This window comes from Podarcis filfolensis (assembly GCF_964270895.1).
Source record: "Podarcis filfolensis genome assembly, chromosome: Z".
Taxonomy (NCBI): domain Eukaryota; kingdom Metazoa; phylum Chordata; class Lepidosauria; order Squamata; family Lacertidae; genus Podarcis; species Podarcis filfolensis.
Genome location: NC_139617.1, coordinates 35,440,355 through 35,452,402, shown reverse-complemented (window position 1 = coordinate 35,452,402; position 12,048 = coordinate 35,440,355). Strand labels below are relative to the sequence as shown.

Genomic DNA, 12,048 nt, shown 5'->3' with positions numbered 1-12,048 from the left:
TTTACATTATCAATGAAACAATAAAAAGTTTTGGTGTACAGTGGTACCTCGGGATGCGAACGGGATCCGTTCTGGAGCCCCGTTCGCATCCTGAACAGAGCGTAAGACGTGATAGCGCTTCTGCATGGGTCATGTTTTGCCGCTTTTGCGCATGCGTGTGATGCATTTTGAGCGTCTGCGCATGCATGAGTGGCGAAACCCAGAAGTAACGCGCTCCGTTACTTCCGGGTCGCTGCGGAGCGCAACCCGAAAGCGCTCAACCTGAAGCACATTCAATCCAAGGTATGACTGTATTGACGAATTTGGGAGGGGGAGTTCAAAGTGAAGATGATTACCGTATTTTTCGCCCTATAAGACGCACTTTTCCCCCTCCAAAAATGAAGGGGAAATGTGTGTGCGTCCTATGGGGCGAATGCAGGCTTTCGCTGAAGCCTGGAGAGCGAGAGGCTTCGGTGCGCACCGACCCCTCTCGCTCTCCAGGCTTCAGGAAGCTATCCGCAAGCCTTGCGCGCCCGCCGGGAGGTCCCACCGGGCGTGCAAGGCTTGCAGGCAGCAGCCTGCATCCCGAAGCACAGGGCGAGCTGCGGAGCCTGCCCCGTGCTTCGGGCAGATGTCAGCAAGCCTCGCGCGCCCGGCGGGAGGTCCCGCCAGGCATGCAAGGCTTGCGGGCAGCAGCCTGCATCCCGAAGTACGGGGCAAGCTGCGGAGCCCGCCCCGTGCTTCAGGCAGATGTCGGCAAGCCTTGCGTGCCGGGCTCGCAAGGCTTGCAGGCAGCAGCCTGTTCTGGGGGCTGGGGTCGGGGGAAGCTTGGGCTTCCCCCGCCCCAGCCCCGCGCCTGGGGGGGGAAATAAATTTTTTTTCTTTATTTCCCGCCCCAAAAAACTAGGTGCGTCCTATGGGGCAAAAAATACGGTAAATTTAAATTGTAAGTGTACTTATAGTCTGTATTTCTTGGTCTGACAGTGTTATACAGTCATACCTCATATTACGTTTGCTTCATGATACAGTGGTGCCCCGCAAGACGAACGCCTCGCAAGACGAAAAACCCGCTAGACGAAAGGGTTTTCCGTTTTTCGATGCGCTTCGCAAGACGAATTTCCCTATGGGCTTCCTTCGCAAGACGAAAGCCCATAGGGAAATCTCCAGGACAGCGGGGAAATGCAGCGCGTCTTCCCCACTGTCCTCGGACCTCCGAAGGCTGGCGGTGGGGCGGAGAGACCTCCTCCCGCCGCCAGCCTTCGGAAGGCTGCTCCGAAGGCTGGCGGCGGGAGGAGGTCTCTCCGCCCCACCGCCAGCCTTCAGAAGGCTGCTCCGAAGGCTGGCGGCGGGAGGAGGTCTCTCCGCCCCACCGCCAGCCTTCGGAAGGCTGCTCCGAAGGCTGGTGGCGGGAGGAGGTTTCTCCGCCCCACTGGCAGCCTTCGGAAGGCTGCTCCGAAGGCTGGCGGTGGGGCGGAGAGACCTCCTCCCGCCGGCAGCCTTCGGAAGGCTCCTCCGAAGGCTGGCGGTGGGGCGGAGAGACCTTCTCCCCGCGCCAGCCTTAGGATGGCTGTCCTGAAGACTTGCGGTGGGAGGAGGGTTTTCCTTCCCACCGCCAACATTCAGAATGCTGTTCTGAATGTTGGCGGTGGGGAGGAAAAACCCTCCTCCCACCGCAAGCCCCGGGAACAGAGGAGAAGCGCTGTGCGCCTTCCCCTCTGTTCCCGTACCTGTCCTGAAGGCTTGCGGTGGGGAGAAAAGCCCTTCTCCGCACCACGAGCCTGGCAAGCGGTCTCCATAGGAACGCATTAATTGATTTTCAATGCATTCCTATGGGAAACCGTGCTTCGCAAGACGAAAAACTCGCAAGAAGAAAAAACTTGCGGAACGAATTAATTTCGTCTTGCGAGGCACCACTGTACGTTTTTTCAGGTTTTTGCAGGTGTCAGGTTGCGTCCCGCAGTGACCCAGAAGTACTGGAGAGGGTTACTTCCAGGTTTCGCCACTCGCGCATGCGCAGACGTGCAAAATGACGTCACACACGTGCAGAAGCGGCGAATTGCAACCCTCACGTGCGCAGACATGCCGGTGCGGGTTGCATTCTATTCATGTTGTGAACGGGCCTCCAGAACGGATCCTGTTCGCAACCAGAGGTATCACTGTATTTCTGTTACAAAAGTCACATAACTGGTATAGACCTTCTGCTCTCTATCTGGCCACATAAAATTGTCAAGAAGTGTTGTGAAATTGTGGGTGGGAGGCGAGGGCTGCCAGAGGGGACAGTGCTGGAGTTAGGAGTCCTGCCTTCTCTTTCCATGCATTAAGAATGGTTTGTGTGGATCAAATATGAACTTTTGGAATGATTCTAAATGTTTGCTTTAAAGGGTATGCTGAGGTTAGAATTTCCTCAGTTACTTCTGTTTTCAATTGAATAGGGTTGCCATATATCAAGAGGTAAGAATCGAGACAAAATAAGTTGTTTTTTTGGCGACCATCTGTCCCGCCCCGGCCATCAGCCGCCGCCAGAGCCCCAACTGCCCACGCCAGAGCCCAAACCAGTGCCCAAACCAGAGCCTAAGCTGCCCGCTCCAGAGCCCGAACCAGAAACAGCCCAGGTTGTCTGTGCCAGACCCCAGAGCACAAGCCAGAGCCCAGGCTGCCACAGCCAGAGCCTGAAACTGAGCTCAGACCATCTGCACCAGAGCCTGAGCACAAACCAGAGTCCAGACCAACCACGCCAGAGCCCAAACATAAACCCAAGCCTCCGTGCACAAAAAAGTAAATACAATAAAATAAAACCAACCCCCCCCAAAACCTGGACAATTGCTGTAACTTGTAAAAATTTCCCTTGATGGGGATGTAGGCCCCCCCAAAAGAGGACATATATAGGATTTCCTGGACATACGGCAACCCTACAATTGATGCCATTGTTTTGAGGTATCATCTAAAATAAAAGGGATGGCATGTTTTACATGGTTAGCAATAAAATATAGTATCAAGTTTGGGGTGCCCCTGCCTCCTCCTAATGGGAGTTTGGCATTTATTCTGGTTTGGTGTTTTTTTTGCACTTTTGTTGAGTGAGATCCAAGTGGGTTAGTGATTGGAATAGAAATGGCAGTTTTGGTAGAATCACCATTTTTACCATTGCTAATTTGTCTAGGATAAAATGGGGTTTATTCTATTGTGTGTGTTTTTGTCAAATTCTGAATTGTCCACAGATATCTATAGGAGGATATTTTGTCAATAGAGTCTGTTAAGGTTTCTTGTTATAATTATTCCTAAATAGCTAAGCTTTTTGTGAGAGAGTCTATCTAATGCCTGTGAGTTTTGTGAAAGCTTTTTGGTTGGGTGGTACACTGAAGCATAAATCTTCAGATTTTGAGAATTTAATATGCAGACCTGATTGTGTTGCAAAGCTGTGAAGCTTTCAAAATATTGCTGCTCCTGTCTTCAAGGTCAGGTGTCATTATCATTAAATCATCAGCAAATAGTCCAGTCGTATAGTTTTGTTTTCCAATTAGGACTTCCTTGACATCTGGTGTTGTTCTGAAGTATATAGCTAATGGTTCTAAAGCTAGGATGAACAAAAAAGGGAGAGATTGGACAGCCTTGCATTGTTCTTTGAATCCCCACTAAGGATGAATTTATATTATTTATTTCTACTGTAGTGGAAGCTTCAGAGTATATTTGTTTCAAAATTTGTATGAATTTGGGGCCAAATTGCATTTTAGAAAGGACTGCCTGCAAGTAGTCGCATTTCAGACATTCAAAGGCCTTGAGGATGTCTAACGCCATGACTACCAGTGGGAAGGTTGTCTGTCTACTATGTTGACAGCTTTTTGATAGGTCCGGTGATGTTTCAATGAAGGACAAAACCAGCTTGGTCTCGGGCTTAGTCTGGGGCTATTAGTTTGTGTAACAATGTCTTAATCCTGTTGACTTCCACTCATGTAAAAATTTCATAATCAGACAAATTGGCTAAAAAGATTCTACTTTTTGGTGGTCTTTAAATGGTTTTGGGATAGCTATAATCTTGGTGTGGTACCATATTTTGGTGATAGGTGCTCCTCTCATTAGGTCATTAAATAAGAGGACCATATATGATGATAATGTTTCTTTGAATTGTTTATAAAGCTCAAAAGCCTAGAAGTGAAGCCACCAGGTCCTGGGGCTTTATGTGGTTTCAGTTTTTTAAGAACATTGTCAATTTCTTCTAGGGAGATGGGGCTATCTAAAAAAGGTTTTCTCATGAGTTAGTGAGGGTATAGGTAAGTTTTCTAATAATTGTGGATATCTTTTGAGGGGGGATTATGAGGTATATAATTTAGTATAAGAGGAGGGGGTAGATGCCTTTAAAAGAGATTGTTTTAGTGCCTTTTTTAATACTGTGTACTCCTGACAGAATTTATTTCTTTTTAAGTCTGTTTGCTGAAAGTCTAGTCTTCCCTCCATATTCATAAAAGTATTGTTTCATGTATAAGAGGTTGACCAGTGTACTACTATTTCCAGTGAGCTTATTTCTCATCTCTTTTGTTAAATTACTCTGAGGAGGTGTTTTGACTATGATTCCAGAGGGTGGCAGCATGATTCTGTCTTTTGAGGCATTAGCTACTCGTCCCAGTTTGGTGTCACCTGCAAATTGAATAAGCATGCCCTCAATTCAAGCCATTTATAAATATATTGAGCAACTGTCCCAGGACAGAACCCTTCGGCACCTCACTTGTCACTTTTTTCCAGGAAGAGAAGGAACCTTGAGTAAGCACTCTTTGGATTTGGTCAATTAATCAGCTACAAATCCACCTACCAATTACCCCATCTACCCCATATTTTACTAGCTTCTCCACAAGAATATTATGTGACACTTTGTCAAAAGCCTTACAGAAAGCAAGATACACTACATCGAGAGCATTCTATTGATCCTCCAAGCTTGTACCTCTATTAAAATAAGAGAGAGATTCATCTGGCATGACTTGTTCTTAAGAAACTAACACTGGTCTTGGTAATCACAGCATTCTTTTTTAACTGTTCACAGACTGGTGTTTAATTATCTGTTCAAAGGCCTTTCTTGGAATTATTGGGTTATTGATGCAGTTTTTGTATTTTTTGTATCTGCCAGCATTTAGCATTTCTGTTGCATTGCTTCCTTTTCTGCGTGACTTAAAACTTACACATCCTTTCAGCATTACTTAGCCTTGTCAGTGGCCCCGACTTATAAAATGACCTGTTATCTTTTGCCCTGACCTTCCAGAAACAGGGCCATATAATCTTTTCTGAAAACTGGCACAGCACAATGGAGAAATATAAACAGTCATTGATAATTCAAGTGTGGCTGAAAACTAAAAATAGTCAAGGATATATTTTGGCTGGCTCCTGAATACAATTGATGTACAACACTATTTGCTAATCCTGAGCTCCATCCTGCTTTGTCCCTCCATTTGCAACATTTCTGTGCTCCCATAACTTTTAAATCTATTTTCTTAATTTAAAAATCTCCCCTGCAGCTACCAGTTGGATCACTGGTCTCTGTAGCTCAGTATTGTGTACACCAACCGGCAGCTGCTCTCCAGGCTGCTCTCCAGGGTTTTAGACAGGGAGTTTCTCCCAGCCCTGCCTGGAGATGCCACTGGGGACTGAACCTGGAACCTTCTGCATGCATAGCAGCTGCTCTAGCCCTGAGCTGCAGCCCTTCAACTTGCAGGCCCTCAGTCTGGACCTCTTTGAGGTGGAATCCACATGTATTTGGGGGTGAGGGAAGCAAAGGTTTATAAGGAATCATGGAGACACATGGTAAAAAGGTACTCCTGCCCGTACGGGCCAGTCGTGTCCGACTCTAGGGTTGTGCCCCCATCTCACTTAAGAGGCCGGGGGCCAGCGCTGTCCGGAGACACTTCCGGGTCACGTGGCCAGCGTGACGAAGCTGCTCTAGCGAGCCAGCAGCAGCGCAGCACACGGAGACACATGGTAGGAGTGGGCAAAAGCTGAGTTTAGAAACTTGGTTTACATACAGGGCTGTCCCTCCTGATTTCTCTCAGCCTCAGTTTTCAGATGTAGGAAAATACAGGATAGGTGGGCTAGGCTTTTGGCCCAGCTATGGAACCAGCTATGGAATAATAGCCCAGTGTCAAGAAGATACATGGCTGAGGTGATTCCTGTTAAGCATCACCAGTCTCCTCAAAATACATAGGAAATCTTGAGACAGTCTTTAGACAGTCAGGAATTTGAGGTTATAGAGAACAAATGTGTTTTTGGGTTGCTGGGGAATAAAAAAGAGGTTGTGCTCCTGCATTGAAACTCACTTAACTTTTGACCTTTTGAATTTATATGAGCTAACATCCATGTCAGAGAAAAGTTGCCAGAGACACCAACAAACTAAATTCCAGCTTAATTTCAAATTAAACGTCCAAATCACAACAATTTATAGCAATTTTATCTTCTTCTTTTTTGCAGCCTGTTCATAGCGGGGCTACTCTGTGTTATGAAACAATTATCACCCAAAAGAAATCAAACCATTTCTGCTGGGGTTTACCTACTTGCTTCTATGAATAAAGATTTTAGAAAGCGATCTCTTGGGTCTCTAAGGGGCAGGCTAACGGATAATGAGTGATGATTCCAAAACTTTAATAGAGTTCAAATCAGAGCCTCCAGTTTCCATGCCATAGAGCATTTGAGTAAGCAGTTGCTACCGAATAGGGCAGGTTCATTCAGCAGCCCTCCCTTATTGTAATAGAATTTCATCCATGTTCCTGTGGTTTTGTGCTTTGACTTTCATGGCCTCCCTATGACACTTCCAAGAGCGGACTTCATTAAAGATTACATTAAAGGTATCTAATCAGCAAGTTTATTCTATAGCTTGCTCATCCAAGCACCATCTAATCCTATGACTGTATTTGCCAAAAATCTTGGTCTTAGAGTAATCTAATAAATAAATAAATAAATAAATAAATAAATAAATTAAATAATTGTAGATGTCACAATGTTTGGTTGCACCAGAAGCAGTTTAGTCATGTTGGGCACAACTGGGGTAAGCGGTATGCAAACGCCAGCTCCTTCGGCCTGAAAATGAAGATGAGCACCGCACCCCATAGTCGAATTCGACTGGACTTAACTGTCCAGGGATCCCTTACCTTTACCTAACCATACTGAAACTGTTAAAACTACAGAATCTCCTTCAGTTGAGATGAGATTCTAAACATTCCTTATCAACTAATCAGAATCAAAACAGCTGTTTTCCCAGCACCTGTCCTCCAATTAAAATATATGGTTTTTAAGCTCACGTAAAATTAAAACAGATAAAACAGATACATTCCTTGCCTGTATGTTGCAATTAACATTAACAGCCAACTGGCTTCAAAACTGCTCAAAATAAAAACAAATTAAAACAGACAACAGAGCTCAAGGACAAGTAGCTTTGCCCATTGCCATCTTCTCCATTTTATTTCCTTTGTGCTCTGGTGAAGCTCAAACAAAAATATTTTAACTTTTAGTTACTGTTTTTCACCTGATTAATTTTTCCTGGGTTTCCTACACTGGACTGATTTATGCTAATTTACACCTGAGATTGTACAAATCTATTTCTTGAATTCCTGTTATGAATAGGTAACTGTAATTTTTTTCTTTTTCTCCATTACTTGGAAAGACAAGGGGCAGAATTGTCTCAAGAATATGTAATTTTGCATAATGTAGTTTTGATTTCATTTATGTTATATCATTGTGAGTTATACTTCCATATCCTGGAATGCAGTCATTGTTTGTGATACATTAAAAAAAATAAAATCCTTTCCGGATGCTACTACTTGCCCATTTAAGCCTTTAAAATAGAGATTTTCCCAGTCTGTTTCTCCTTTGGAATTGTTTTTAGATCTTTTAAGTGTTCCATTGCATCCATGTCTGGTGATCTGGGACCCTTTTGGGATGAAGAGTGGGAATGTTTTAAAATAAATAATAATCTGTAGATTCTATTTTCAGCTAGCATCTTTTTAGGGCAGCAGAGTTAGTTACTGCAATCTCTGTTCTAGAATTCTGTAGTTAATTTATTTTCTAATTACAGATCCTGTGGAATCTTGAAACCACTCGTCTTATTGCCCATTTTGAGAAATCAATGCCGAAGGAAGATGACAGCAATTCGCTGGACTGTGATGAGGGGGGAAAGGTGCAATGCCTGAATTCTGACATCGAGAAAAAACTTAGAGTGCCATTGTTGGAAATACTGAAATACCCCTACCTGTTGCTTCATAAACACGTCAGTGAGTATCTTGAGGCACCTGAACTTGATCTGGTTCTCCCTTGCATAGTAGCTACAGTTTTTGAAAGCAGCTACTGAAACAGGTTGTGACAAATCACTTAGTGGTTGCATTCTCAGGATACGCCAGGAGGTGGTATGTTGATTGGGCTTTTTTGTACTATTTCGCTCCTCAGAAAATCTTGTACACAAAATTCTTATTACTATATTATGTATATTCTGTTGCCATCACAAGTGATCAGAAATTGTGGCCTGGGTGGTGTTGCTCACTTGACTTCCTCAAGACATGCATCCCTGCTGTTTACTAAGAACAGGAGGGTAGAATTCTTTTTGTTGCAGGAACCTGTGTATTAACTTTGCTGGAAGGACAAGCTGTGGGTTTGTTTTGGCCCAGCCATATAGTAACAAGGTGCCTAGGGAAGGTTTACCAAATCTCTCCTTTGTATGTGTGTGTGTGGGGGGGGCGTGTTTCATGAAAATGCCAGACAGGTATCTCCCTTAAGAAGCTTTATAGGATAAAACCCTCTGCATAGTGTTGATCTGAACACTATGCAGAGGGTTCCACAGAGTCCATTCCTGTTCTATAAATCTTTGAAAATGGCTTTCATCTTATGCAAGGATCATTTCCCTTCAAATTATGGTTATTCCAGCAGCCCTAACACTTTGTGTTCTCTTTTTTTGAATTGTAGGCATGCTGTTTGTGAATGCTATTTGCAAAATGGAGGCAATCAACTACCCTTGCCAGGTGCTTGGGAAACACCCAGGGGTCTATTTGCTCATGGTACACCCTAATGAAACGGTGAGCTGCTTTAATTTTCTTCTACATTTTCAGTTTTGCTTCCCAGGCTTAAACGTAGGATTAAGCTGCCTTAACCATTGGTCAAATGAAAGAAAGTCCTTATGCATAGAATTGTAGAGTTGGAAGGGACTCCAAGCATCACCTAGTCCAACCCCCTGCAATGCAGCAATTTCAGCTAAAGCATCCATGACAGGTGAACATCCAATCTGTTTAAAAACCTCCAAGGAAGGAGAGTCCACCAACTCCTAAGGGAGTCTCTTCCACTGTCAAACAGCTCTCACTGCTAGAAAGTTCTTCCTTATGTTTAGTCAGAATCTCATTTCTTGTAAATTGAAGTCATTGGTACAAGTTCTCCAAGCAGGAGAAAACAAGCTTGCTCCAGCTCCCACATGACAGCCCCTAAGAAATTTGAAGATGACTATCATCTCTCCTGCCTCCTCTTGTCCAAGCTAAACATACCCAGCTACTTCAACCACTCCTTATAAGGCTTGGTTTCCAGACCCGTGATCATCTTGGTTGCCCACTGTATACATTTCAGCTTGTCAATATCCTTTTTAAATTGTGGTGCCCAGAACTGGACGCAATATTCCAGTTGTAGTCTAACTAAGGGAGAATAGAGTTGTGCCTGTACTTCCCTTGAATTGAACACTACACTTCTGTTGATGTAGTCTAGAACAGTATTCCCTCTTTGTTCTGCTGAATCACAGTACTGACTCATGGTAAACTCGTGGTCTACTAAGACCCCTAGATATGTACCACTGGCAAGCCAGGTGTCCTTCCATCATATATTTGTGCAGCTGGTTCTTCCTGCCTAAAGTGCAGCACCTTACACTTGTCCTTACTGAAATTCATTTTGGAAGTTTGGACCCAGTTCTCCAATCTGTTAAGGTCCTCTTGAATTTTGATTCTTTTTAAGTGGCATTAACTACCCCTCCCAGTTTGGTGTCATCTGCAAATTGGATGAGCAGCCCCTCAATTCTTTCTTCCAATTCATTTATAAAGACATTGAACAACAAGCCCAGGACAGAACTCTGTGACACCCTATTTGTCACTTCTTTCCAGGATGATGAGGAACCATTATTGAGCACTCTTTGAGTTCAGTTATTCAGCCTGCTGCAAATCCACCTAACTGTTACCTTGTCCAGCCCACATTTTATCAGCTTCTTCACAAGTATATAATGGGAGACTTTGTCAAAAGCCTGACACAAATCTGTATTTTTCAAATTACATTAACAAGTTTGAGAAAACAACAGTTCCAACAATGCTTTCCTTCATAGTTCTAGGAAATAACAAACAAGCTGTTTTGTGTTTTATATATTAATAGAAACACCTTGAACTTGGCCTGGTAACAAACCAACAGGTTGGTCTGTGAGCATGTGTGTTATATGCTGACAAGGTCTCACACCTGTCAGCAGCCATGATGCACCATTCTGCACTAACAGCAGCACAAGGAAAGCCCGACACACATTGCATTAATGCAATATTGAGGCAGCCAAACCTTTATAGGAAGCTTGTTCTTTTCATCAGGCTGAGGGCCTGGCAACAGAAATCTTTGCCTGGTTAAGACCCTTGGGGGGCTACCCTGTGTGAGAAGAAATAAACAAACTTAACTTTTGTAAGTATCTCTGAATTCTCTAAAGGGTGAGGTATAAAAAAAGACATGTATCTAACTTCCACTTAGAAGAGATTCATTGATGTTAACAGTCTAAGTTAGTCATGCCCATCAATTTCAATGGGCCTACTCTGCATAGGACTGACACTGGATTCAACCTAAAGTAACATCCTAGTTGTTCTACACTGTTATTAACACAGTTCTGTTTTTAGTGATTCCACCCAGGTTTTTTATTTGTTTTTGATAGGTGGTTGTTAAAATATCCCTGTCCCTCATTTTCTGGGATGATTGGTAAGTGAGGAGGCTGTGGAGAAGTCCACGGCCTTCAAATAAGTTTTCCCTGAAACATATCTACACCGTCTGGTTTGGAATGTGAACCTTTAGGTTAGACTTGGTAACAGTTGTCTTTCACACCAACTTGGCTTCTGCTCCACTTTCCATAACAATGACTGCTCTGATTCCTTACCATAGTAATTAATAATGTCCCTTCAAACCCACAGGTCCGTCGATGGGCCATTATGACAGCCAAGAGTCTGGGAAAGGTGGACAGGGACGATTACTATGACATACAGGAAGTGCTAAATTGCTTGCTCAGAGTTATAGAGCTGAACCTCTTTGAAAACGCTTATGTTTATAACCCCACAACAGTTGAGAAGGGTAATCTCATCTTGTTGCCTGACCACCTGTACGATATTACCAGTTACAAAAACTACTGGCTAGGTGAGTAGAAGCAGCTGAGATGGTCTGAAGGGTAAAGGGATTTGGCATGCCCCATTCCACTGGGCATGGTAGCATTGTGGTACAGCAGGAATAGCTAAACTTTTTTTCCTCCTTTTGGTAAGAGCCACATTGGCTCATAACAAATGCTCAGAGGACCTCATGCCAGCAGTGCTCCCAAAACGGGTACGGGGTGAAAGTGGATGCGACCACCATACACACAGCCTCTGCCTCTGTCCCTCCCTAACACACACACACACACACACACACACACAAACAAACATAGGAAGCTACCTTATGCTGACTGACCATTGGTCTATCCAGCTAATAGTTCACATTGACTGGGGCAGCATCTCTTTCCAGGGGGTGTATTCCAGCCCTCATCCATGAAATCAGGTGCCACAATAAACCTATTAGCCTTCTCTCCCCACACCCAGCTCATCTCTGGCCTTCCAGATGTTTCTGGAGTATGTTTCTCATCCTCTTATTTTTGGACATGCCAGCTGGGGCTGATGCGAGTTGTATACCAATAACACGTGAAGGGCCACAGGTTTGCCCACCCCCCTTTAAGGTGTCACCAGGCTCCTTTTCCTCCTGTTCCATTTAGAATTAAAACTTTGCTTCCTTATCATTGACTTTGTGGCGCTTAACAGTTGTATATATTATTATGTTTTAATTAAACCATCCCATCCATGTATGTGCAAC

The 12,048-nt window shown here is 44.1% G+C and overlaps 1 protein-coding gene across 3 annotated transcripts in view; it reads left to right on the top strand.

Annotated features, from left to right (window-relative positions):
- The window catches only part of LOC310754427 (putative helicase senataxin), a 57,577-nt gene that overhangs the window by 7,708 nt on the left and 37,821 nt on the right, over nt 1–12,048 (top strand). For all 3 annotated transcript variants that reach the window (XM_083596238.1, XM_083596239.1, XM_083596237.1), the window contains exons 3-5: nt 8,024–8,219; nt 8,905–9,014; nt 11,127–11,346. In XM_083596238.1, the coding sequence (XP_083452364.1) occupies nt 8,024–8,219; nt 8,905–9,014; nt 11,127–11,346 (526 nt within the window). The remainder of the gene's footprint in view (nt 1–8,023; nt 8,220–8,904; nt 9,015–11,126; nt 11,347–12,048) is intronic.